The sequence below is a fragment of the Morone saxatilis genome, unplaced genomic scaffold, assembly GCF_004916995.1.
Source record: "Morone saxatilis isolate NCDOM2014 unplaced genomic scaffold, NCSU_SB_2.0 Contig17, whole genome shotgun sequence".
In the NCBI taxonomy this organism is placed as follows: Eukaryota; Metazoa; Chordata; class Actinopteri; family Moronidae; genus Morone; species Morone saxatilis.
The window spans coordinates 16059975-16087103 of NW_023339729.1; the positions used below are offsets into that span (position 1 = coordinate 16059975).

Below are 27129 nucleotides of genomic sequence, written 5' to 3' on the forward strand. Positions count from 1 at the left end.
TGTGTGTGTGTGTGTGACCCTGGCCTTAATAGAGAACCAGCTTATCAGAGATAACCAACAAAGTCTAATAGGCACTCTCTAATGTGATTACTTATGATTTAGTTCTAAGTAAGTGTGTTTCAGCTTACACCCAATGTCAAAGGCAGAGTTACAGCGTTAAATATAAAAGTTGGTAATGTATGATTTCCAGCTACAATGTATGTAACACACACTGTCTGTACCTGTTTACTTTACATCAATTTTAAAATAGTTTTTTCTCATTGTCAACAAATCCCATTAAAAAGACCCAAACTAACACTGCATTGATCTAACTAATAAGTATAACAGAGAGTATTCCTCCTGATATTGTTAAGATAAACATGGTCACTGTAGTTTATTTCGTGTAAATCAAACAAGAACTGTCCTGCTGCCAGAAATACTCATAGCACAACAAACTGTTGAAAACAGTCCCTAAGAAATGCACAATTTACACCTGTTTGAGTTTAGTTTGCTGTAGACTACAATTCCCAGCTGCTTAAGGAATTTACTGAGTCTTTTTTTTTTAGAAAATGAGAATATATATTTGTGATCCATTTTAAGAGATTTTCACGTCTTCAAGCAGGGGATGAGGGTGTTGGAAAGTATAATGCCCCTTCAATACGAGTTAATTTCATTTATTTTACATAATGAAATATTTGACTTACTGACATTATTATTAGCCTTTAACGTTTAAACTTAAAATCACAGGTGAAGTTATAAAACCTGAAACACTTTGCGTGTGTCGTGTGAAGATTTATGGTGTGTTTGTGTTCCAGACAAATGATTCAGCGAACATGTACAATGATTAAGGGGCAAGAGAGAGTAAATCTTTTTTCTCCATTCCCCAAGTCTTCCTGTGGGGTTCAACGGTTAACTGATGACCTGATGGAGTGATGGTCTTGCTGTGCGGTCACCAGAACACCTGACCCCCTCTGAGGCATGTCTGAGTCCTGATTGGCTCTCACTAATGGCTGACAGTTAATCTTTGATTCAGACAGACCCCCTTTGCTCAGGAGAAGGTCCTGATGTTACTGACCTGCGATCCTGCTCTCCAACGATTTTCTAGCTTTTGTACACACATGAAAAATGATTACGCAAAAATTCCACAAAAATACCCACGCCTTCACTGAACGCACACGCCTTTATGGGCACACCTTCTTGTTGTGTTATTCAGATCATTTCTATCTATGTAAGGGTAATTGATTAGATAGTTTTATAATTAGTAGTCGGTGTGCTGCATTCCATAATAGCTTTCTATCATTTGTACTTTAATCTCTTTTTTGTCTACCCATCATTCTCTGCTCTTTATGCTAAATAGACTTTCTTCTTGCCTGTTTACTCAGTCGCTAAGGAGTGGGGTGGTTTCAATAGCAGCTGAAACTCAGCGCACTGTTGACCACACACTGTGACTTTCATCTCTCTCTCCCTTTCACCCCGTCTGCTCTCTCTATCCCTCACTCCCTCTTTTCTTTGCTCTTTTGAGAGCACTGAGGGGAGTTTTTAGACAGAAACTTTCTAAGCGTATGACGTTCTCTCATCTGGCTGTTTTTCTTCTCAGTTGTCTCTCTATCTGCTCTCTTGACTGCCCAGGAAGGTGTGTGTTGTTTGCTTAAGTTAAGCTGTGCTAGGAACATGTTCACCGTTGTTATGTACAAAAAAACACAGGCGCGTGCCCGAATACACACACACACACAGACACACTTACACACAGTTGTAGTCTTGTGCTGACATGACATAAATGGTTACTCCCAGTCAGAATTTCCAAATGTCAGAGTAAGACAACAACATGAGGAAGTATTCAAACCCCAGTTTCCTGCCGTTTTTTTCACAATTTCTGCAACTAAGCAGAAAACCCTTGACATCCATAAAAACTACTTTTCCCATGAGCCCCCTCTTGTCCCACTAACATCAACCAGTCTTTATCACCAACAAAATGTACTTAAAATATCAAAAGTACTCATCATGCAGAGAAAAAATGGCACACTTGACTGACATTATTATTAATATGTATTAGCATATTTAAACATTTTACTGTGGTAGCTGGTTGAGACAGAGCTAGTTTTAACTATTTTATATACAGTTCGGTATTTTAGTCCAGTGGCCTCCAATCACCAAAGGGTCACCAGATACATTTGAGGGGTTGTGAGATAATTATTGGGAAGAAAAAACTAAATTCTGCAACATGAATCCAGAGACTTTTCTCTAATCTTTGCTTTTCTTGTGAAATATTAGGAGGAGTTTAACCTCTTTGGGCTCAAACATTTTTTGGAAATGAAACCATCTGAGAAGTTCAGAGGGGAAATCTCTCTTGAGCAGAACTGTTAACAACTCATCTGAAATGTGACAATGAGCCTCAACTACGCGCTGCTTTGTTTAGTCACAAGCCAAAAAGGTTGGGTCAACACTGGTTTAATCTTTCTAAAAGGTAAGAATTAAAAAAGCAACTAGTAACCACAGATATCAGATAAGTTAATGGACTAAAAAGTACAATATTTCCTAAAATATTAAACATAAAGTAGCATAAGTGGAAATAATCAAGTAAGTACAAGTGTACTTTATTAAAGTCCTTGAGTAAATGTAATTAATTACGTTCCGCCACCAGTATTGATATGTATGTTTGTGTATTTCACACTTCCTACTAAAATTCTTGTGTCCGAGGGATCCGCCCACACACACACACACACACACACACACAGTCACACAGTCACACAAAGTACCTGTTTTAGCTCCACCCTCACCAGCTCTCATGCTTGCAGCTTTGGCTCGGTGTGTGTGTGTGTGTGTGTGTTTAGAGGAGGCTGGCCTCTGTGCTCAGTGCCCTGCTGTACCTGTCTCTCATGGAGGTGGACTAACACTCCCAGAGAAGGCAGCCCAGCAGCGGAGCGCTGTGAAGCAACAGGGGTAGCTATCCTCCCAACTGACCACTCTCTGCTTCTCCTTCCTCTTCTCTTTTCCACCAACATCCCATCTGCTGTGAAATCCTTCTCAAGATGTCTGCTTTGATTCAGTCTCACTTCCCTCTCTCTCTCTCTCTCAGGCTGTGTTTGGTTTTTATAAAACCTTGAATGACAGGTTTTTGATTTTGTTTATTATCTAGCAGTTCTTTTGCAGAATTTGTCTCAAATGTGAGGGCAGGGTTGAATGGCATTTGCATGAGTCAGCAAATGCAATGTTATCTATCGGGTGTGTGTTTGTAAGTGTTGGTGTTTCATTGATCCTCTTCTGCTTTCTTGTGACCCTGGTTATTTAGGGGCTGCTGGGTAGACGCCATGAGTCAATTGCCTACACGTGTCCGTGTGTGGACCGTACAGCTAAGATGGCGGCATCCTTAGGCCTGTTTTCTTCAGTACGCTGGATCAGTGTCACTCAGGATAGAACAGAAACTAAGAGACGCATTGTTCCTTATTGTTGAACACACACTTGGGTTTTCTTTGCTCCATAATCTGCAATAAATTGGGAGCCAAAGAGAGGTTTGTTGGCCTGCAAACTGAATAAGATCAGCAAAATGCTACTGATAAGAACACATGTCAGTGACATGACGAATGAAATGTTCTTCCTCTTTCTAGCTGTGAGGAACTATGCTTTAATAATGACATGCCTCATTTGTTTATTTGAAGAAAAAGATGGAATTTGCCCGCAGTAGTCAATCTGTGTTTATGGTATAATCCAGAGGAAGCCCGTAAAAGCCTTTTTCTCTGCTCGTAAAACAATTCTGTCCCCAATAACATGCTGTTAATACGTAGAGAATCAGGTGCTTCTATCAATCATAAACACAGTGTAATGGGTAATCTCCACAGCTATAACTGGGACATTTTAACCCAGCAGGTTTGCCAGTGTGTTAGCCAATAAAATCCTTGCTCTTTAACTTTCTTTGCAGTGTGCAGGCCAGCCAGCTCTTTCCTCCTGTGCTACTGTAACCTTTGAACCTGTTGAACTCTGTGTCTGAGCTCTGGATGTCTGTGTAGATTATGTTTTAACTACTATCTGCTAGCAGTTCCAAAAACACACATAAATTGTCATAACTTTGGTTTCTAAAATTCTAGTTTTTTTTTATAACCGAGGCATCTCCTATAAACCTTTATGCCCTCTGTGAGTAAAGGCTGTGATTTGTGTTTGTCAGGGTTAATCATCTACCTGTTGCTGCCTCAGTTTCCTTGCACTCTCTCTCTCTCTCTCCTCCTTCTTTTCTCACAAAACAACAGTATCAAATTATTGCATATGCCATGTATAAGGTCAGCGCTTTCTGAAGGGTGCAGATTTTCAACCAATTTTTGTTTTTGTACTTCCTCACTTCTTGTGTTGCCTCTTGTTAGCTGTATTTTTCTGGTAACACACTCTTCCTCAGATACACTCGGATGCCAAAAGATCCCACATACACACTCACTATTCTCATTTTTTTTTCAATTGTGCAAAGGAAGAGAGATTATAACAGACCATCTGATTTTCGCTTCACTTTTGACACACTGAGTGCTGTGAAGGAAAACCTCAGCACAGCAGTGATCAGGAGTGAGGAAGTTAGGAATATCTCCAAATGGTCAAAAGCAGGAAGTGGGTCACCCCACGCGGAGACTGAACACTGAGTATATCATAATTTTGACACACACAGAATATCCAGTCAAGGGAGGTACTTTTAAAAGTAACTAAACTGACTTCATGTTGTGTCGACCTCACAGTTTCATATAGCTTCTTTTTATCACCGAGCAGAACTCCCAAAGTGAATATTGTCCTCCCTTTGTCATCAGTCTGGCAAGATAAGGCTGATAAGAGATGGAGTCATGTTAGCACTTCACACAATAGAAGGAACAGAGGGAGGGCACGTCGAGCTCTGGAAGCAGAGAGAAAGCAACACAGAAATAGGTAACAAAAAGGCTGTTTTAATGTAGCAGGCTACTTGGAAAATCTTGTGTGATGTTTTTTTTTTGTGCAATAAAGGGAACTGCATCCTCACTGAGCAGAATCAGAACTGTAGACGTAGATGTCCGCATAACTCTGTCAAAATAGATGTTTTTATGTGATCCAATGTCAGTTTGACCTGTGTCAGCAACCAACAACTGTCTAAAGATAGAAGCAGGAAACAACATCCTGTCTTTCCCCACTCTTGCTGTTTTATTTTTCTCTTTGTCCCTGTCTTCCGTAAACATAATGAATGTTTGATTGTTTATATGTGTATGATATTTAAAGCCCCTCTTTTTTTATTATATCAAACCGACATTTGCATCATTTTCGCTCCTCTGTGAACAGGGTGTGAGCTAGTTTTCAGGTAATTCTAAGCCCTCCAGCCTTGGACGAGCTAACAAGTGAACAGGTGTATGTGTGTGTGTGCGCGCGTGTATGTGGGAGAGTGGGTATATTGGGTCATGTCAAATGAGTGTGTGCGTTACCATGGTTGCTTGGCTTAGTTGTGTTTTACCTTTGTTGACTGCCTCAGCTATTTCCATCAAAGTCCAGGCAATCTTGTGACGCACAAAAGCACCTGCCTAACTAGCACAAGTTTGTTTTTTTATTTGGCCTATTTGCTTTCATGACGTTTAGTCTGACAAAAAGTAGTTTGCTTTGTAGTCTTCTGTGATTGGTTGCCTCAGTGTTATACGCAGCGTGGAGATTTGGGGGATTTAAAATGCTGTGGATTTTTCCGTTGTGAATGCTGGCAGTGTTGGAAAATAACAGAGTAAGAGGTTTATGCTTGGGAAGCCGATTTTTGATTGTTCTCTGTTCCTTTTATAGGGCTGCAGCTCTTAATGAAGTGGCTCACACAGAAACACCCACACACACACAGAAAAAGCTGCACCCAGACTGTATAACACTTATGATAAAGAGGTTAAAAGTCCAACACCCTCTTGTGGGGAGTGTGTGCGTGCAACAAGTTCATATAAAACATATTAATGTGCACAACTTTTTTGTCACAGTAGGGAATCAGCAGGGTCATATTTTACACAAAATTCTTCATATAGCTTAACTTCAACTTGTCTAACTTACTTCTGACACACATAATGAGCATGTGACCTAGCTTGTGTACTCAGTGAACCTTGAGCTGGAGGTTTCAGGGTTTACAGCCCTTCATTCTCTCTGATAGGGGTCAGAGGTCAGCAAGGGATCTGAAGAACTCAACAAAACAAGGTTGTAAAACCACTGATAGGGGATGGTGCCCTGGGGATTTATAGATGGTATATTTTCACTATTCTGTCCAGGTCACATTATGTGCCTCAGTTAGTTTGTTAGGTAATCTTGCATGTCATTGTTCCTGTAAGTTGACGGTCATTTTGTTTCAACAAGCAGCCATATTTGGGGTTTTTGTTGGTACAGGCCTGTTTTAAATGGCAGCTTGAGTGAATTACCCTTCTTATTTTTCTTCTTGTGTTTCCTGTTCTCTCTTGGATAGCAATCGCGGTTCATACAATTGAATGTAATTTGATAAAACGTTCTCTTTTTTCCCTCCTCAGGCCCCAGATCTGATTGGATGGTTTTGTCAGAATGACAGCCGAAGATCCTGCTTCCTCCTCAACCATGAGCAATAACACTGCCCCCTCCAAACCTTCTGGTGCCTCCCACCACCCTCTTCACGGACAGATCAACATCCCTGAGGGAGTTGCAGGTGCTCCCAATGAGGCTGCACTGGTGGCCCTAATGGAGCGCACTGGCTACAGCATGGTCCAGGAAAACGGTCAGCGTAAATACGGCCCTCCTCCTGGATGGAATGGTGCATCTCCACCACGAGGATGTGAAATATTTGTGGGCAAGATTCCACGGGACGTTTATGAGGATGAGCTGGTCCCAGTGTTTGAGTCCGTAGGACGCATCTACGAGATGCGACTGATGATGGACTTTGATGGGAAAAACCGAGGGTATGCATTTGTGATGTACACAGAGAAACATGAGGCCAAGCGGGCTGTACGTGAGCTCAACAACTATGAGGTGCGGCCCGGCCGGCTGCTGGGGGTCTGCTCCTCTGTGGACAACTGCCGTCTTTTCATTGGTGGCATCCCCAAGACCAAAAAGCGCGAGGAGATCCTGGAGGAGGTCTCCAAGGTGACAGAAGGGGTACTAGATGTGATAGTTTATGCCAGTGCTGCAGACAAGATGAAGAACCGAGGCTTTGCCTTTGTAGAGTATGAGTCGCACCGTGCAGCCGCCATGGCTCGCAGGAAGTTGATGCCTGGACGCATTCAACTTTGGGGCCACCAGATTGCAGTGGACTGGGCTGAGCCGGAGATTGATGTGGACGAAGACGTCATGGAGACAGTGAAGATCCTCTACGTCAGGAACCTTATGATGGAGACCAGCGAGGAGACAATCAGACAGGTAGGATTGGCTTACTGTTCAGTGCATTCTTTATTGGGTAAAAACATAACTGGCAGGAAGAAATACTATAGCCTACTATTCTTAACCGATCACCTGTTTTCTCTGCCAACCAGGTGTTCAGCCAGTGGAATCCTGGATGTGTTGAACGTGTGAAGAAAATCCGGGACTACGCCTTCGTCCACTTTAACTCCCGGGACGATGCCGTCCTGGCCATGGACCACCTCAACGGCACAGAGGTGGAAGGGTCATGCATTGAGGTGACACTCGCCAAGCCAGTTGACAAAGAGCAGTACTCGCGCCAGAAGGCCTCCAAGGGGGCTTCCGCCACTCCAGAGGCTGCTCCACAGAACTACGTTTACCAGTGTGATCCCTACACATTGGCCTACTATGGTTATCCCTACAACACCCTTATTGGACCCAACAGGGACTACTTTGTCAAAGGTTAGAATTAATTCTTTCTGATTTTGTGCCAGTAATGATCAGTTGCAAAAGCCACAGTGTTTCTCTGTTTTTGTAAATGTTAGTTGCAATAGAAAGTCTGGGCCAATGCACTGATAAAGATCTCATAACATCCAAAAGATGCTATTGTAGAAACAATGACAGACACCCCATCAATATGATTCTTAATGGTCATAATGACTAAGATAATATCAATTTAATCTTTGATGACAATGCAATTTGTATGACAAAAGTTTTAAAATCTTTAACTTGATGAGGGTTTGTGGCTTAAAATCAGAGACTTGTTAAAAGCCAAAAACAAAACAAGGTGATGGACCAATGAATGCTAATCCCACCTTTCATGATTGATTATATATGGTCTTTGGGTGGTAGGAGGAAAATCTATTTGACTTTCAACAATCATTGTGTTTTGGTTTTCTCTCCAAAGGATCCCCAATGATACAGAACAATGGTAATCTCTCACATCCTTATTCCTACTTATTCCTTTAATGAACAATGAGCTTTCTTGCCATGTGACAAACTATATGTTTTCTAACACCATCCTTTTCCTGCTGCGCTGTCACCTCCCATTTCATGCTGGGTTATTGCATTGATCACAATAAAGCTGAGAACGTTTCGGAATACAGTTTCACAGCGCCAAGAACTAGCAAGAGTCAGAACAGGAAAAGGCCAAACTGGACCCAAATAACTCCAAATCTAAAACCTGTACTGAAACAGCTGAGAAATTTCCAGTGTAGCGACTGCACTTCATGGGCAAATTTTTGCCTCAAATTAGAGCTTAATGACTCTTCTTGCTACCCCAGTCCTGATATATTCAGAGGACCTTTCAAAGAAGTTCTAAACCCACCATAAAATCTTGCCTCACGTGTTGCCCCACACAACTTTTAGTACAAGTTGCGCCACAACCCCTGTCATCATATTACTTTAATTGTATTTTAAGCAGGTACTGTGCGAGGTCGTGGTCGTGCTGCTGCAAGTAACCGTACCCCTGGACCACGGGGGTCGTACCTGGGGGGTTACTCTGCCGGTCGTGGCATCTACAGCCGCTACCATGAAGGCAAGACCAAGCAGACCGAAAAGCCCTATGAGCTGATGCCCAGTCTGGAGCTCGCTGCCTCTGTCAACCCCGTTGGCATCAAACCTGGCACAAGTCAGTGAGATAGATATATCCATTCGTATCCTTGCCCATCTCAAAAACCTTTATCAAACCTTCCAGCTCGTAATTTCCTGTCTCTCTCTCCTGTGTGGTTTGAGGAACTTTTTATAAATCAAGAAGGTTGTTGCTGGATGGTCAGGTGCAAAAGGACTTTCTTTCTCTTTACACTAAAGAATAATGGACATATCTGTCCTTTCTAGCCAGACCAGAAAGTAACTGCTATGTCTTGTTCCTCATTATTCCCTTTTCCCTCCTTAATCACAAATTTGTCTTACCGGGTGTTCATACCAAAAACAGCGCTGTGTTAAAAGAACACAAGGGGTTAATCTATCTGGAACTTATTTGATTGGCCAACACAAAAAGTGTTAGATTACGTGTTTTTGACGCCCTACTGCGATGGTTTCGTTAAACATAGTGCTGTTGTCTGTCTGAACATGGCCATAGTGATGTGGGGACCAGTGCATCTACAATCTGCTTTTACACATGCACTCAACTCCAATTTTTTGACTGAAAGGTGGTTGACATTGTCTTGCCTTGGGACTGAATCATTATGGATGAAAAACAAATATGTATTTCAAAAAAGAATTATATTTTTGAAATTACAAAAAGAAGTTGTTTTTTTTCTCTTCGTGCTTTAACTTTGTTAGTGTTACAACAGTTTCAGTCAAGATTGGAGTTGAAATGCAAAACTAAACGCACCAACACACACAAAACAAAAGATTATTTATCTACTCTTTTCTATCGTATCCGCTCTATTCTAATCACTTTAAGGATAATACCAGTGTTGTGTAAGGTTATGGCCCATTTACTGCTGTATACATATAGTCTACATGATCACAATCATCATGAGTTTACAATGTATGCTCTCTATAATTTCTTTTGATTTTTTTATATTTTCACTCTTTTGTTTTGATTTGTAAATATCAAGTATACAGTGTAAAATATATCCCTAAATGAACTGCTATCCCTACAAAGACGAATGATGGTAAAGATGTTAGGTGGCTTGTTTTTAAAGGATTATTTCCTGGTGGGAGATCCATCCATCTTTCTGTCTTCATTGTTTCCTGAGCTGTAAGCAGAAAGAAATGCAATCTTACTGATACGAATGAGGGGAAAAAGCCTAGCTCACCTGAGGACATAACAAAACATGAAACTATAACAGAAAGAAAGGTCTCATGTTTATAACAGTGGATCATCTAAATTCAAACTTTTAAATACGTTTTTATAGCATAAATAAAATGTAGAAACTTCAGTCATAGAAATGCAAAACAAAAGTGAACACACTGGTATTATTCTTTCATTTTCAAGTTTATTACTAAACACAAAAGTTACTAAACCTACCCGATTGTTTGTTTTTTTCATCATAAATGTAATATTGAACTCTTTGTTATTATTATTAATTCCATATATTTGGTGACCACAGGTCCATTTTGATAAGTGGACTTTCTTGATGCTCCTTCTGGAACGATTTGACCCCAATCTTGGGGGTCCTGGTCTTAGTCCTGGTCTGTTTGAAATCACAGGATCACCACCAGATTAAAAAGACTTTTGTCCATCTGAAACAATGACTGACGTTGTGTTCGCTGTGTGTGTGTGTGTGTATGTTTGTGTGTATGTGTTGGAGCATTGAGGTTAATCCACAGTTGAGCGCTATCATAATCCGAATCACACCCTAACGCCAACTTGTGTAATATATTATTTTTCCCTTCTTGCTTAAATTGTTTCCTTCAGCCTTTTTCTGTCTTTATCCGTCATTGCTTTAGCATCCACCACTCCTTCACTAGATTAGATATAAGTATGCCTGTTTCTGTTTGAGCATGGGTGCATGTCTGTGCTTGTCTCTTTCTTTTATTTTGAATGCAAACATATTAACCATCTCTTGCAATACTCTGTTGTCTGCAGTGGTTCACTCTATTATCCAAGCTCTCATTCTCGTATCTCTTTATGTGCAGTGGCATTGCAGACTCTGGGTGGGCAGTACCCAGTATTCAGCACGGGTCCTGCAGCCAAGCTGATGGAGGAGGGGAAGATGCACACGGTGGAGCACCTTATCAACCCTCTGGCCATGCAACACCCTGAACACACCAACGCTAATGCTGGTGCTGCCACCGTCCTACCTGCGGTCTCTACTCCTCCACCTTTTCAGGTGTGCATAGTGACACTGTTGTTTAAATTTGATGCATGCTAATAAAGATGTAAAATGTCCATCTCACTGTTGTTTTAGTTTTAGTTAGTTCCTGTGGAATATTATTAAGTTTAATGTAACAAAAATCTTTCCTGCCTGATTTATTAGTCTACAATTTTTATATAATATGAAACATATTTACTTATTTATACTCTGGAAGAACAACACACAATTGAAAGCATTCATTCAATGAATGTATAGTGAATGTACACTGAGCTGGTCATTGAGGACGTGCTTTACAAATTGTCCTACTTGCTATCTTCCTCTTTCTCCTTTTCTTGCATTTCCCAGGGCCGTCCAATCACTCCTGTCTATGCCATGGCCCACAACGTACAGCGTATCCCAACAGCTGGGGGCCTGTATGGAGCTGGATACGTCCCCATCACAAACTACGCTGCCAACACAGCAGCTCTGGCTGCTCTGCAGAAGAATGCAGCGGTGGCGGCTGCAGCATATGGGGGATACACAGGCTACGCTGTGCCACAGGCATTCCCTGCCACAGCCTTCCAGTTGCCCATCCACGATGTCTACCAGACATATTGATTCTGAGGGTCACGTGAAACAACAACAAAGTTACCCTGCCTCTGACTGAACGACCACCGCAGCGCGCACAGCCTGTCCCATCATACAGAGGCGTCACTTGAACTTGTGAACATCCAAAAGCTCTAAAGGAATGTCGTTTGAAGCATATATTTAGAAAACAGACAGTGAAACAATGACATCTTGACATCTCATATCTGTCCCACTTATGGCCTCAGTATATCCTGGACCCAAAGCAACCACATGACAGGCTTAATTATGCAGCATCACTGTCAATTATAACACACACAGAGGACAGTCAACTTACTGAGGAAACCTACCTGAATGTGGTGACACACACATCACCCCCCAACAACAAGCATTGCTCACAATAACAACAGTCACAACTCCCACCTTCTCTCTCTCTCTCTCTCTCTCTCTCTCTCTGACCCCTGACCACCGTGTTGCCATGGCAACATAAACACTGAAGGTACATTCAAGTATTTATGAAGAGAAGACGCATATTTAAGGTTTTATTCTCTGTAGGTTTCTCTCATTACTGGTATTTGTTCTCTGGAGCAGGAAGGATAAAACTTTACACCATGTCTTAACACAAAGAAAGAAAAGTTGATTGAAAGAAAGTAAAAGTACAACAGGAACTACTGAGAAGAGATGATACCACTGAAGACAACTGTTGGATATACTAATGTTTTTGGGTTGTTTTTTTTATTAGTATTTTTCCATTAATATATAGTATTCTAGCCAATTCTAAATGCTGTAGGTGATGCTGTCCGTCCATGCTGGTTGAATGTGCATGCTTCAAACATGCTTGTTTGGTACTTTTTGGTTTATTAAGTTTTATTTGTGTTTTAAATGAAGGTTTTAAGTGTTGTGTTCATTTGCCTATAATTAGTTTGTTTTTTCCTCTTTCACGTTTGGAAACATAAATCTTGGTTTGAAGAAATGTTGCCAGCTAAATAATATTGTTGCGACAGATTCCTTGGGGAACATATACTAGAGAAAGAAAACTGGAAAATTATGGGCAATATAGTTTATCTAAAAGCCTGACAGATGTACTTGGAGATGTTCCCCATCCTCAGAAACTGCGCTGACAGGGGATTAAGACTGAACAGATGTTAGTTGCTTTGTTTTCTCATTTATGCATTACTGTTTTTATTTTTATTGTTTGAATTTTTTGAAAGGTGAACAAATGTGGACAGAAATGAGAGAATTTTTTTCTATATGGACTGGAATACTCTGTCACTAAAAAAGATCTTACATTTGCCAATGCTAACCAAAAAAACTTAAAAACTTTAGTCTCATGATAGTAGATAGATTGAGCCTGAATACAGTGCCTTAAATCTGCATACTGTATGTGCTACCCTATGCTTTTCACTGTGCCTTTCACAACAAAGCCAAGACCCTGTGGTTGGCACAAAGAGGAAAGACTCACATGAAAACTGAAGGTTTCAGTCTCTGCAGTCAGATGTGACAAGGCTACCTCTCTCCTGTAGTCTCTTTTCTGAATGCTCCTGCAGTAACACTCCGTATTTCTGTCTCCTCTTTATTTCTCGTCCTCAAAACTGTGCTTGACCGAGGTGCACTTAAAACATATTTATAAAAGGCAAGAGATTGCGACTTTCAGATGAAGAGATATTAAATACTGAGTATGAATTCATGTCTGAACTTGGCTAGTTTGGCGTTTTATTCAATGTCTGTTTTTGCAAGTTTTTCCTTGCGGATAAAGCATTAAACATTAAAATAACCCTGATGAATGTTTAGTAGGCACTTTTTAAACTCTGCAGTGTGTTGAAAACAAGTGTAATATTGGACTAGGAATAACTGGAGCAATACCTCGTGCTGAAATATACAAGTAGCCACGCATGTATCTATGTACCACAACACACAGACATAACAGATGCAAGAAGCTGCTGATCATGAAGTTACACTCCACAACAGCCATCTTTACCTTGTATAAGAGCATGCAAAACATTTGTATGCTGACTTGTATTTGTAAACCAGTTCCAGTACTTTTGAATTTTCCAATTTTATTTTTAATTCTCTGTGTATTCTCAGATATTTTTCTTTTTACTGCAGTTTACTCATAAAACAGCATGATGAGTTTGACCAGCCTGGATTCTGAGATTGTTATGAGATCATGAGTTAAATGAAAAGATATCAAAGAAGCAGACAAGATATATTTGTTTAAGTCTCATCTCACTTCATTTTGCTACTTCTCTCCCCTCTCAAACTGGATTTGACGTAAAAACAAACAAACTGCTGATAACTGCTTTTATTATTTTCTTGTATGATGACAATAAGTCAGGATATATTTAATATATGCATTACATGTGTTGTGTATGAAGTAAGAAAAGGTATAATATATTCTAAAACATATTTCTTTTCTTTATTTACACCTTGTTTAGGGATAAGAAGTCAGAGTAACAAAAGTAGAAAAACTTTTTTTGCCAAAGTGTCCAATAGTTTTTAAAAAATTCAAGGTTATTGTGTTTCTGTTGTGTGTAATATTTTGTTTTCTATTTTAAACTGGATTTGGTGTTATGAGTGGGAGCACAAAGGCCTTGTCGTTCAACTACATTTTTATCAGCTTCAACAGCAAAGACTAAAACTGGTCCATTGTATGTGTGACGACCCATTGGCACTTTGAGCTGCTGGTGTTGCAACTCCTGCATGTAAGTTTTGGCTAATCTGTTAAAAGGTCTAATCATTATTTAACAGCTATCCAAATGTCACGTGTTAGATGGGACTTTCTGCCTTCCACTCAGAGCACCGGCTTTTCTTTCTCCCTCCCTACATTTCACCCACGATACAGCAGTAGGATGAACTCCTGCTGTTCGCTGTGTGAGTGGTGTAGAGCTATATTTGCCTAGTTTAACATAGGTGTTACCATTTAAACTCTTCCTAGTGTGTGCCTTATTGCCAAGATGTGCCCTTTGCTATACCTTTGTAGACCTATGCAGACTGTTTTCTATCTAAAGGTTTGTTTAAAAAAAAAAAGCTTGTTCGGTATTGTTATATTTATAGTGATAAAGTAGATAAATAAAGCATTTTCAAAAGGATGCAATGCTGTCATTCATTTTGTTTGTCTACGTATTCCACCTTGTTCACACCGACACAGTCTAAACCATGTCTTAGTTTAAGATTAAATCACAATGGTCAAACGTTTCTTGAAAGGTCCAGGGGCAGCGGACTTTGACTCTGACCTCTGTGAATGAAAACCCATCTCTGACCTCGGACATCAGCTACTATTAAGCAATGTGAAAATGTTTCATAAACTTCTCTGTGGCGAGTCAACTTTACTCCAGAAACATGTTGTTCCCCAGCGAGGAGCTCAGGGGGGATTTTAAGAACATAAGTAGCCTTCATCGTACGGGACAATATGTGCATGAGAGCGATCACAGGTACATGGAGTTTTCATACGGTGTCCCCACCTGTCAGCCAACAGGTTTACTATTAAAATGTGGTAACAGGTTACAGAAAAAACAACCTGCTCAACTAGTGATAGCTACAGCATTGATACTATCAATAAGTCCACTGGTGTGTACTTTACTTGAGTATTTCCATTTTATGCTACTTTATACTTGTACTTTTTAGTAACTACATTGATTTAACAGCTTTAGTTACTAGTTCTCTTTCAGATTCTGATTATAATACAAAACATAATTATCATGTTATTATTATTAGGCTATTGCTACATTTTTGGGGGGAAATTATGAAGCTGCCACTTTTCCTATTGAAGTAATTTCCACTGATTTAGTCTTATTTTTAACAGTAGCATCAGCACGGTAAATACCGTGATCATGTTATAGTTCATAGAATTAACACAATAAATGTTAACCATTCATGTCATGTCTTATTTTAAGATGCATGTGATTAACTAATCATCAGAGAATAGAAATGCTAATTACTCAGTGGTAATTAAAATGTATTCAGAAGCAGTGGTCCATTTACCTCATAAATTATTGCACAGGGTTATCACCTACATGATATCACATTATCTTCTTTTAACAATAAAGGTATCAGATTAAAACCTAATTTTGTGTGTTTTCCCCTCAGCTATGATCCCACATGGTTGTTTTTGTATCCACACAGCTGTGTGGAATCAGGCTATGTTTGATAAAAACTTTACAGACAGATAAGAGTAAGAGTGAGTTTATTCCCCATGAATATCATTTCCAACATAAGTCTCAATAGAGGCATCAACACTACACCTTCTTAATCACAGTGACCGAAGGATGTTAAACCAAGTTATAGAGCCTTTATGCTGTCTAGACGAGTTAGTTAAGACAGTATTGCCATCTGGTGGTAAATGCACCCCATCAGAGCAGCCTGCAGCAGAGCTGTACAGCTGAGACCAGACAGTGCAGGTTTTCACTGGCAGCCATGTTAGCTCCACAGTCATCAATACATAATATTGTAGGAAACAAATCACATTTAGTTTTTCTTGAGGTTGAAATATGAATTCAACACATGCAAGAAGATCTTCCCGTACAGTCTGACAGTTGAGTAAAATGCTGTCATTTATTATATTATTTTACACAGAACACAAAAATGCTGAATTCTAGGAAATAAAAATAAAAATAAAAGTAATTTTATTCAGTTTTATTTGTGTTTATGTGTGTGGCAGGCAAAGTATTCTGCATGAAAGGAACATTTTCACATAATTACATTACTATTGTATTATTTATTGGTGTTTGTTGGTACATAAATTAAATCCCATTGCTACTTTCATGCACAATATTTTTTTTTAAACCTTAATAGATAAAAACACGACAAAAAAAAAAAGATAGAAATAACCTTTAAACCAATTAAAGTTCAAGCTATGTTGCTCTAACACTACAATTCCCATGATGCCTCGACAGCTGTCGTGTGCGCTGTGCCTTTGCACGGCTTGCTGCCGTCTTTCGCAGATTTATAAACAACGCAGCTAAAACCGACTTCCATCTGCCAAAGGAAAAGAGCGACATCCAGCTGGTTTTTGCAGCTGCTAAAATGCGTTGCCGCTCCTGAACGTAACCTCGGTTTATATTTGGCTTAAAGGAGACGCAACAAAGCGCACAAAATGGTTGCGCTCCAGGCCCAGCGAATAAGTAGGTTTACTATAGCTTTAAGAACGCGAAAATAGTGTCTGCTTCTTTAAAATGATATCGGTTTATTGCTGAATAGATAATTAAGAAAAGTTTTCAATCCCTAATCAATAAATATATGCATTTAATTTGCGACGCAATCATAGAAAATGCCCCACTGTCGGATAAAGGCCGCTTGTAATCTAAACGTCTTTTAACCAGATGTGGTCCGTTTTTTCCTGAAATTGCCGGTAAACCTGCTTGACTTTAAGCGGATTTTGAGGTAGGCTGAAGTATCCTCACGGTGATGGAACCGGCCGGCGACCGAACCGGGGGTGTAAATAAAGGCGAGGAGCCGGGGGAGGACAAGGCCGCAGAGCAGACCCCGGCCACCAGTACGACCGTTACCCCGCGAAGAGGGCTCCGAGACAGGGGAGCGGGCCGCCCGAGGTCCGGTGTCTCCGCTTCAGTAACGGACGTTAACGGAGCAGCGTCGAGCCCGCAGAGCTCGGGACGGGTTTTAAGAGACAGGTCAACCAGGGCAGTACCGGCCTGGCTGAAGGACACCAAGAGCAGCGACGACGACGAAGACGAACCGAGCCCGGACACCGGTGCGACCAAGCGGAGGAAAGTTTCCAACTCGAGGCGGAAGAAAAATTCAGAATCAGCGGGTTCGGCTGAGGCTGGAGGTGGGGTCGCAGGTGACAGCCTTCAAGGCACAGAGTAAGTTTTTAATGGAACTGTTCCAGACACCCACATTTGTTTATAATGAGTCTGAGTTGTGTGTTTATGTCGGTGGGGTCAGTTCCTGTCAAAAGCACGCCTTCAGCATGGCTCGTCCCCTTTCTACACTTCTGCATGGGGAGGGTGGAGTAAAACTTACCTGGCTTTACAATTTGTCCTATTTGTTTTTTTATAACCTGTAAATGCATCGCTGGAGGAGTAGTGGTGGTGGTGAAGCATGATGACATGTCCCTCTGCAGGTAGAGACAATATCAGATCTGTTTTTCCTCCTTTCTGCAGCTCAGAGGACCTCAAGAAACCTGCCACAGATGCTGAAGGTAATCAGAGAAATGTCTTTCATAAGCCTCTTGTTAAATATTATATATGTGCCAGTGGATTAAGTGTGTATTTCAAGCTGTCTTGTGTGTGTATGGTGCTAGTCTACATATGTCCGTACCACTCTTCATGGCGTACAGTATGTTTGATGGCATGCTTCTGTTCTATCTCTCCAGCTCTTCCCACCAGACGCCCCCCAGCCCAGACTCGTGCCAAGCCCCCGTCTGGCAGGGCTGTCCGCGGCTCTGCCAAGCCTGTGTGTAAGACCGAACCTGGAATGGAGAATCCAGCTGGTGAGCAACCTGTTGACAGTGAGCTACAGTGGTTCAGCGTGTGGGCCTATAATTCACGCAGAAGCACTGAAGCGTCGAGCTCGCTACTGTTCTTCAGGATGTTATTTATTCTGTAGAAAACCTTAAGTGACATTTTATTTAATTGATATGGGATGGCTGTGATTATGGGTTTTCAGTGTAACTAATGGGATCAGTGCTGCCTTTTACATGCCTTCTATTTACAATAACTCACTTAGAGAGAATGCATTAGACGACAGTGTATAGTTTTGTGTGTTTTATGCTGCTGTTGCCTTTCTCTAACTTATTTTTCTCTGTGTGTCGCGCAGCAGTGGAAGGAGAGTTAAACAATAAAGAGAAGTATGAAATGTAAGTATATTTTTTTATTCTTTTACAACATGGCATAATATATGGTTTTAGTATAAATGAAACTTTATATATTTATGACCCAGTGAGGCATTTACAAATATACTGTATTACTTGTACACTGTGTAAGTATGTGACTAAGTGAAAGCGCGGCGCTGTGTTTCGATGACCACTGTGTTTCACACTTATGCTGTCTCAGTGAAAAGAAAGAGAAGGAAAGCGAGGATGTTGCTGAGCCAGTCTTGGATGATGAAGACCCTCAATTTCAGGACGACCCAAACGACCTCAACTACCAGCCGCAGAGTCAGAGGTACACTTAACTCAAGTACATTCACTTGACCCTGTGCAGAACGTGGGGAATTCTGTTTCAAATGATTTGTTGTTTTGCTTTTCAGTGGAGCAGAGGAGGAAGAGGGCCTCAGTAGTGATGAAGATGTTCCTTTCAGAGATGACCTTAATGACCAGAGCTACGACCCGAAGGCCGAAAGGTGTGTGCGTGTGTCTGTGTCTGACAGGATTAGAAATAGGCACCATATTTGTTGTCTAGTAACTGGATATTTCTCTTTTTTTTTTTGTTTGTTTCTTAGGGATGTACCTAAACCAAAGCGCAGAGTGCCTCCTAGACAGAAGGAGAAGAAAGAGAAAGAGAAGGCACCTAAAAAAGAGAAAGAGGTTGCTGAGATAAAGATAGAAGGTTCGGACAACTTAGAGAGCGTGGAAGAGGAAGTAAAGCTAGAAGAAGAAACAGTGGAGGACCCGGATGGACCCAGAAAGTAAGCACAACACCATTATTTTAATTTAACTGTGCATATAAAATACCAGGCAGTTGTAGGTGTATTAATCCATCTTAAATCCAAATGTAACTCCTTTTTAAATGGCTTTGTATTCACTACATAATAACGCTCCCATTGAAATGTTCTTTTTTCCATCCGTATCAGGAGAGGAAGGAGGAAAAAGGACGATAAAACTCCACGGCTGCCGAAGAGAAGGTGAAGTTGATGTCTGTTTTTGGGCATCGTAATCTGAACTTTATAATACCGTTTCATCAATGTCACCCTGTCAGAAATAAAGGATGTGGTAGCGACTGATGATATGTGGGTTATTCATGAGGACTTCGAGATCCATTTAATGTTTGGTTTCAGTGTGGTGACATTGCAATGACATGATGCTTCGACCACACAGGAAGAAGCCCCCGGTGCAGTATGTGCGCTGTGAAATGGAAGGATGTGGGACGGTCCTGGCTCATCCGCGCTACCTACAGGTCTGTCCCAGCCACCGCTCGACCCTACTGGTTATTGACATGTATCACGCTGAGCTAATGCAGTTGAAATTTAGTGATTGGGAGTTTATTCTATATGCATTATAAAGAGGTTATGACTGCTTTTTAAATCATTTGTATTTATTTATTAATGTAGATTTTGTTTTCCCTAATGAAGCAATTCATTGTGTAATCTATACAATGTCAGAAATGGTGGAAGATGTCTGTCACATTTTTCATTGTCACAGGTGGCATCTTGAAATTGCTTGATTACATTTCTGTTAATGAATTCATTAAATAATTGTTTCAGCACTGTATGTGGATTTTGTCAATACTTGTAGTTGAGGGGAAGTGAATTTAGATCCAAGGTGTTTGCTATCAGCACAGTTCTGAAGGGGAAAATGGAGTCTGTTCAGATACAGATAAATAGATTTATAAAATAGTTTTTATAATTTGACCACATTATCAAGGCTGGTAATAAATCTATTGATCTTTTCACACACACAATAGATTTAAACATTAACCTTTACAATGACCAACTGATGCTGATATACTGTTCTGCATTTTCTTTGTGTCGCGCACACAGCACCATATAAAGTACCAGCACTTGCTCAAGAAGAAGTATGTTTGTCCTCATCCGTCATGTGGGAGGCTTTTCCGCCTACAGAAGCAGCTTCTGCGTCATGCGAAGCACCACACAGGTATGCATACGGCGTAGATATAAATCATGGATTGGGTTCAATCTGTGTCTGACCTTTTCTTGTTGTAATTAATCATTTAATAATGAAAGTATATGGAGAACACATCTATATTTGAGTGTGGTGTGATTATAGACCAGAGGGACTACATCTGTGAGTTCTGTGCTCGTGCCTTCAAGAGCTCCCACAACCTGGCTGTGCACCGCATGATTCACACCGGAGAGAAGCCCCTACAGTTAGTACTTCCATGTTTACAATTGTGGATAATTTTTTCTCTTCATTCAGATATTTATTCATTTCTCCTAAATTATTTCTTCTCCTTAGATGTGAAATCTGTGGTTTCACGTGTCGCCAGAAGGCGTCTCTCAACTGGCACATGAAGAAGCACGATGCTGATGCCACCTATCAGTTCTCCTGCTCCATTTGTGGCAAGAAGTTTGAGAAGAAGGACTGTGTGGTGGCCCACAAGGCCAAGAGTCACCCTGAGGTGCTAATTGCTGAGGCGCTGGCAGCCAACGCTGGCGCCCTCATCACAACCCCCGCCTCCCTTCTGGAGCTGCCAGGAAACCCCATGCAAGCAGAGGTCACCAGCCTAGACGTGAGCCAAATAGGGCAGGATGGGCAGGTGGACCAGGTGAGCCAGGAAGGGCAAGTTGGACAGCAAGTGGCTCAGGTGTCTCAGATGGGTCATGTGACCCAACAAGTAAGTCATCAGGTGGTATTACTGGGACAAGACCAAAGCCTCCATACCATGCAGGTGCCAGTGACGATTGCCCTGTCCCCCATCGACCCCCCTTCGCCCGCTGACAACCAGCAGCAGACTCACCTCCAGCTCCAGATGCCCGTCCAGTTTGTGCAGGCCGCTCAGCAGCCCCAGCAGCCCCAGATCCAACAACTGACCCTCCATTCCAGCTCAGTGGTGACCCAGCATCAACCCCAGATCCAGTCCCTTCAGTCGTATTCCTCCCAGCAGCAGCAGCAGAACCAGGGGCAGACACAAATCCTTCAAATGACCTTCCAGCCTGTCAGCCAGTCTCAGACCCACATTCAGCAGATCCCCATTCTAGCGACTTCTCATCAGCTTCAGACCCTGCAGACAGCCGCCCCGAGTCCTCCTCTCCTGTCCTCATCCCATCCCCACTCGCAGAATCCAACCTCCACAAACGGGGACAGCTTTATCCTGGACAGTCCGGTGCTCTCGTCTTCCTCTCAGTCTGTCAGCTCCCTTCAGCATACAGAAACTGTGGGGGAGGACGGTGTGGTCTGGGAGCAGACGGGACACGGGGGAGTTCTGTCGGACAACTCTGAGAGACACGTGCAGCAGGCCCTCATGTAGAACAAGGAACGCACACACACAACAGAAGACGGGGGCAGATTATGCCATCAGTAACCTGATATACTGTATTGCAATGTTTGAGGTAAATGTAGGGTCACCGATATATTCTGTACTGTTCACTCATAGTCATATTTGGTAGCTTTTTAGAATATCTGTATCAGGGAAAAATATGTGTCTGTACGTGTAAGTTGTTGCCTTTGTACATAACAGTCCTGTAAACTCAACTAGCCTTTTATGTGTGTGTGAGTTTGTGTGTGTGTGTGTGTATTAATGAGGTTATGTTGCAAAGCTGTTGCTATTATGCAATAATATAAGCATACCTCTTAGTAATATACAGCACATTAAATGCCTAGTGTGTGGCATCAAGGTTCCTATTAGGGAATAAATCAATTCTATTTATATTATGAATTAACAGAAAACACACATTAGAAAGCTGTAAACGGACCCCAACGTGTGTGGGGTGAGTAAAGTCTGTTTAAATGAATAGGCAGCTATTTTTTTTGTTTTTCATTTATTGTCCAGATCTACTGTAAAGCTTATATTAGGCAAGGCTAAAAATATATAACAGAAAATGATCTAAAGTCACAAAGAGAAACATTTCAAAACCTGGAAAGACGTAGACAAAACAGCCTGTAAAAAGTCACAAAATATGCATATTTTAGCGATTTTTGGCAGAGTCATTAAACCTGTTTCAATGACAGCTGTGCAAATGTTTAAGCTTGGTTGTTTGTAGACTTTGAAGGAACAATAACCCGTATTATGTATGTACTTCTCACAAAAGTCCTTGGTCATTACAAGCAGCCAAGAGGTGACCGTGGACGTCTTAAATCATCACATATGAACTTATAAAATAACAGTACAGCACAGTCACTCAATTAGTTAAACCCAAATTCTGTCAATAACCGTTGAAGTGTAATGTAATTTAACAAGCAAAACTATGTAGAAACCTTGGAACACATGTCGATACTGAATCTGCACCTCTCTGAACTGTGTTATAGGATGTGTAGTAGAGCAAACACACAAAAAAAATGTTCATTTATATATTATGTAAATAAATGTCTTAACATTTATACCAAGTGTATTCACTGACGGTTTGAGAACATCTTCTCTTTCTTTAAGTTAGTAGAGGGGTCATTAATAGTAAGGTTGTTGGTTCAATCCCCAGCTCCTTCTGTTCACATGTTCTTGAGCAGGAATTAGGATTTATGGAAAATAAAAATGTAGGTTGCTTTGGACTAAAGATGTATGTATGTAATGTAACTGTATGCCTGAGTCATTCATTGATCGTACAACGGTCACCACACAATTCCTCCAACACATTTAATTCCACTAGTATTGCTTCATGACAGCGCAGTGTAACGGCTCGTCCATCAGGACATATCGATCCTCTCTCTGTCTCTATGCATGGCGTACTGCTTCATAGCTCGTTTAGGAGGAATTAAGGTGTTACTCAGTCCAACCTTCCTCTTCTTCACTTGCTGCCCTCCTGACTCTTCCTCTTTCGTCTCCTGCCGGAGACTCTGGGATCCTCCACCTGCGGGGGCCTCAGCTGGATCTGACGCTGGCGAGTCTTCGCTCACAGGCGGGTAACAGTCAGCGTGAGTGGCGGGGGTCTGCAGGTCACTGTCATGAGCAAACTTGCATTTGATCCCAAACCTGCACCTTCCGTCCTTCCTGTAGGACACACACATCCTTTTACCTCCTATCTGGGAGGGTTTGGCCTGCATTGTGAGAGGGACGTGTTTCTGCAAGGCGCTGAGCTTCTGATCTGCCTGAGCCTTGAAGGGATTGGCAAACACACTGCTGTCTGAGCAGGTATTTAGAGTGGGAGGAGGTAGTTTATTGGGGGCGAAGGAGCCCAGGGGGGGCTGGCAGCCTGCAGAAGATGATTGGGGATGTGGTGATGAAGAAGAGGGCTCTGGGTCCTCTTCCTCTGATTCACTGTCTGACTCACTGCAACCTGAATCAGGCTCCAGCAAGAAGTTGCGGGTCCTTTTGACAGCTGGAGCCTCATCCCCCACCTCCTCCACTGAACTGTGAGAGAGGGGGGGAGAGAGAAAGGGAGAGACAGAGAGAGAGAAAGAGAGAGAGGGGGAGAAAGAAGACAGAAGAGAGGAAAGACGAGAGAGGTGAGAGAGAGAGAGGGAGGGAAACGATAATGAGGAGAAGGAAAGAAGAAGAGATGGAAAGAAAAGGAGAGAGAGGAAGGAAATACGCAGGGAAGAGAGGGAGAGAAAGCGAAGAGAGACAAGAGAGAGAGATGGAAGAAAGAAAGAAGAGAGAGAGAGGAGGAAGAAACGAGTTAACGGAGGGAGAGAGAGAGGAAGAGAGGCGGGAGAGAGAGAGAGGGAGAGGAGAAAGAGAGACAGAGAGAGGAAAAGAGAGAAGGGAGAGAAAAGCGAAAGAGGAGAGTTAAAGAGAGAGAGAGGAAAGAAAGGAGAGAGAGAGAAAGGAGAGAGAGAAAGCAGGGAAAGGAAGAGGAGATAAAGCGAAAGAGAGAAAGGAGAAGAGGAGATGGAAAGAAAGGGAGAGAGAGAGAAATAGAGAGAGAGGGAGGGAGAGAAAACGAGTTAAACGAGGGGGAGAGAGAAGTTGACAGCTTATGTAATCTAGCGCAATATTATTTACGATCTGTGTTCCTTTGTTAAAGTTAATATTTACCCAGCTCCACCGCTGTTCCCATCCTCTACCTCTCCTTCGCTGTCGGACTCTGAGGACACTCCGTAACCAACCAGAGAGTTCATGCCTCCAAGATCAGCTCAAGCTAAGCTAAGCTAAGCTAGTTGGTTAGCCTGGGGCTCAAGACTGAAGCGCTGTTACTGCTCCGGATAACTCGACTCTGATAGTAACTTTTAAAGTTACAGTTACAAAAATAAAACAGCGGGGAAATGTCCCATCATTCCCATTCACTCTGCAAAACAAACATCCAGGTTTCCAGCTACGTTAGCTGCTGTCATTTAGCCGCTGCTCAGTGTTTACGTGACAGTCTCCTGCAGTGACACCTGCAGCATTGGAGTGGTACTACAAATCATTACCGGTCCATCAACCTGCAGGCCACGCAACGAACATTTAGTTCATTTTCCACGCATATATATTGTCAGTAGAGGTTTTTGGTCATTTATATATGTCTATCTCTATATCTATGTGCTATTTACTATTTACTGTTTTCACTGAATGTTCTTTTGCACTGTTAATGTTCAAATATATCTTACAGAACACCATAAGTATTGCATATTTTATATTATTGTATATTTTATAATTTATTGTCTTTTTTTTTATCTTTTAGCATTACTAAATGTCTTGTCTGCTGTGAAATTGAATGTTTACTTTTTGTAGTATGTCAGGAATACTGTCGTTGGTACTGCTGCTGCCTGTGCATCTGTTTCATCGTGGGAGAGTGAGAAACGTCCTCTCGATTACCTTATATGTCTGGTGCATGTGAAGTAATTGACAATAAAGCTGACTTTGACTTTGACTTTGACTAATATTTAATTTTGTATTGCATTGTGGAATATGGTTTTGTAAACTCCTTGATTTCTTAAGTGGTGAGCAGTCCTTATATCTATTTTCTCATTCTGATCATATAACATATTCTGAAAAATGACAGTATATTGACATGTATTTCAAGAAGTCTACTGTATGAGGAATAAGTCAAGTCAATTTATGGCCCCAAATGACAACATGTACAGCAAAACCCTCTAAAACCTCAGTTTCAGGGTCTTTTCAATAACATATATATAATATATATATATATACAGTTACTTGGATGACACTTTAACAATAGTTTATGAAGTTGTATTGTAAAATATGCAACAATATCTGTCACCACATCACTCCCCAAAACAAGATAATTAGAATATTTCATTATTATTTGATGTGTTTTCTTTGTGAGTGTCTCTGTATGGTAGTTTTAAGTCTTTTGTTCTAAATTATGGAATTCATAAACTCTGTAAATCATACATTGTTTGTGTGCCTGTGACAGGGCTCTGGCATTGTTCATGTTGGCTTACTGGCAGTCTAAATGGAACAAACCAATCATTAATGTCATTGGTTACACCTGTTGCTCTTGTGTTATGAATGTCTCCCATGAGAGGGTCAATAATATGCAGTTAGTTATCAACACAGTTATTTTTGATGAAGAGAATACTTTGGTGAAATCTCCAGAATAGTTGGTACTCTACTTACTGGTTAGAGATGCTTGTGACCTGAAGGTCGTTGGTTAAATCGGGATAAATCTGTGTGGGGAAAGTGAAAAGCAGCCCATACCCCTCCCTTGTTACCCCTCACTCATTACCCTTGAGAAAGGGCCTTTACCTCAGCTGCTCCAGCGGGGCTGCTCAGTGGCCAGCAGACCACACTGTGGTTGTTGTGGTGAGAATGTGAAGGCTAACCGAGTCAATGTGATCACAGTAGCAGTACCACATTATAAAAAACTCCATTAAAAATAGCCTAAAAGTCATACATTTAAAATAATACTTTAATGTAAGTTACAGTATCAAACACAGTCATTTAATCATACTGGCCTCTGTCAATAATATCATAATATTGGGTCATTATTATTGGGACAAGCATAAACACACCATTTGGTGTGGGTGAAGCTTATTTGAACTGCTTTATATTGTAAGTTTAATTCACATCTAACACATCTAAGACGTGTGGTTTTTCTGTGATCTTTGTACACTTCCTCATGGACACACACATGAAGCGAACGGAATATGTTCAGGCAACATCCCCACTTAAATTTAGACCATCTTTGCTTCTGTCACTACCAGTAAATCAGATAAGCTCCTCATGAATAAGTTAAGAAGCTCCTCCTGCCTCCCCCCCTCTCTCTCCGCCCCCGCTCGTCCCGTTAAATTCCTCCTGCCTGGCATCAGGTTCCCGGGGGAAAGGGCGGAGAGTTGGCCACCAACTCTGTAACATAAGTCCGCAACAGTGAGCAGGAAAGGTCGCGCAGACTGGGAAACTCGTTTTCTTTACCGAAACCTAAGATAAGAGCCTCGCACTGGCTCTAATTAGAGCTTCGGTAAAGGGGAGCGGAAGGGCAGGCTGAAGGGAGCCGTGAACCGTGGCGCTGTCGGGATGAGGCAGGCGCACACGGGCGTATATTAGGGGGCCGGACTGTTGCGCTCTTGCTCCAAGTGCAAGTGTGTCTTCCCAGCAGAGGCAGCTGGGACGTCCAATGGCAGCCAGGCGGACTAGACGGATGACCGGGCCGGATCTGAGCAGGTCCACCGCGGCCCGGGCTGCTGCTATAGCCGAGCAGCTGCAGTATGAGTGCTCCATCTTACTGGAACTATATGTGAGTAAAGAGAGCTGGTTGTTTCCACTGCCAGCAGATCACAGTGTGAGTCCGTTTAGAGCTGAAGACATGGGAGGAAAATGTGTGTGTGTGTGTG

The 27129-nt window shown here is 41.6% G+C and overlaps 4 protein-coding genes across 10 annotated transcripts in view; 3 read left to right on the top strand and 1 right to left on the bottom strand.

Annotated features, from left to right (window-relative positions):
• rbm47 (RNA binding motif protein 47) overlaps positions 1-14716 on the top strand; it is an 18683-nt gene extending 3967 nt beyond the window's left edge. The window contains exons 1-7 of one of the 7 annotated variants that reach the window (XM_035660393.1): positions 2822-2919; positions 6459-7317; positions 7431-7758; positions 8204-8227; positions 8717-8926; positions 10885-11078; positions 11409-14716. In XM_035660393.1, coding sequence (XP_035516286.1) covers positions 6490-7317; positions 7431-7758; positions 8204-8227; positions 8717-8926; positions 10885-11078; positions 11409-11660 — 1836 coding nt within the window. In that variant the 5' untranslated portion in view covers positions 2822-2919; positions 6459-6489 and the 3' untranslated portion in view covers positions 11661-14716. Of the gene's footprint in view, positions 1-2821; positions 2920-6458; positions 7318-7430; positions 7759-8203; positions 8228-8716; positions 8927-10884; positions 11079-11408 lie in introns of those variants that run through there. The other 6 variants (XM_035660392.1, XM_035660396.1, XM_035660399.1 and 3 more) reach the window with 6 other exon arrangements.
• Positions 14717-16547: 1831 nt separating this feature from the next.
• Positions 16548-22800, top strand: si:ch211-113e8.10 (E3 ubiquitin-protein ligase ZFP91). The gene is made up of 12 exons (XM_035660082.1): positions 16548-17446; positions 17747-17784; positions 17959-18075; positions 18402-18441; positions 18638-18748; positions 18834-18926; positions 19026-19211; positions 19377-19427; positions 19621-19699; positions 20283-20397; positions 20530-20629; positions 20719-22800. The coding sequence occupies exons 1-12, from the start codon at positions 17031-17033 to the stop codon at positions 21728-21730; spliced, it is 2358 nt and encodes a 785-aa protein (XP_035515975.1). The 5' UTR covers positions 16548-17030; the 3' UTR covers positions 21731-22800.
• On the bottom strand, positions 22225-24717 carry si:ch211-113e8.11 (zinc finger CCCH domain-containing protein 5). The gene is made up of 2 exons (XM_035660083.1): positions 24392-24717; positions 22225-23764 (listed from the first exon to the last, which is right to left on the bottom strand). The coding sequence occupies exons 1-2, from the start codon at positions 24472-24474 to the stop codon at positions 23101-23103; spliced, it is 747 nt and encodes a 248-aa protein (XP_035515976.1). The 5' UTR covers positions 24475-24717; the 3' UTR covers positions 22225-23100.
• A 1883-nt stretch (positions 24718-26600) lies between these two features.
• The window catches only part of LOC118326921, an 8429-nt gene continuing 7900 nt past the window's right edge, over positions 26601-27129 (top strand). The window contains exon 1 of the mRNA XM_035660084.1: positions 26601-27032. Coding sequence (XP_035515977.1) covers positions 26913-27032 — 120 coding nt within the window. The 5' untranslated portion in view covers positions 26601-26912. The remainder of the gene's footprint in view (positions 27033-27129) is intronic.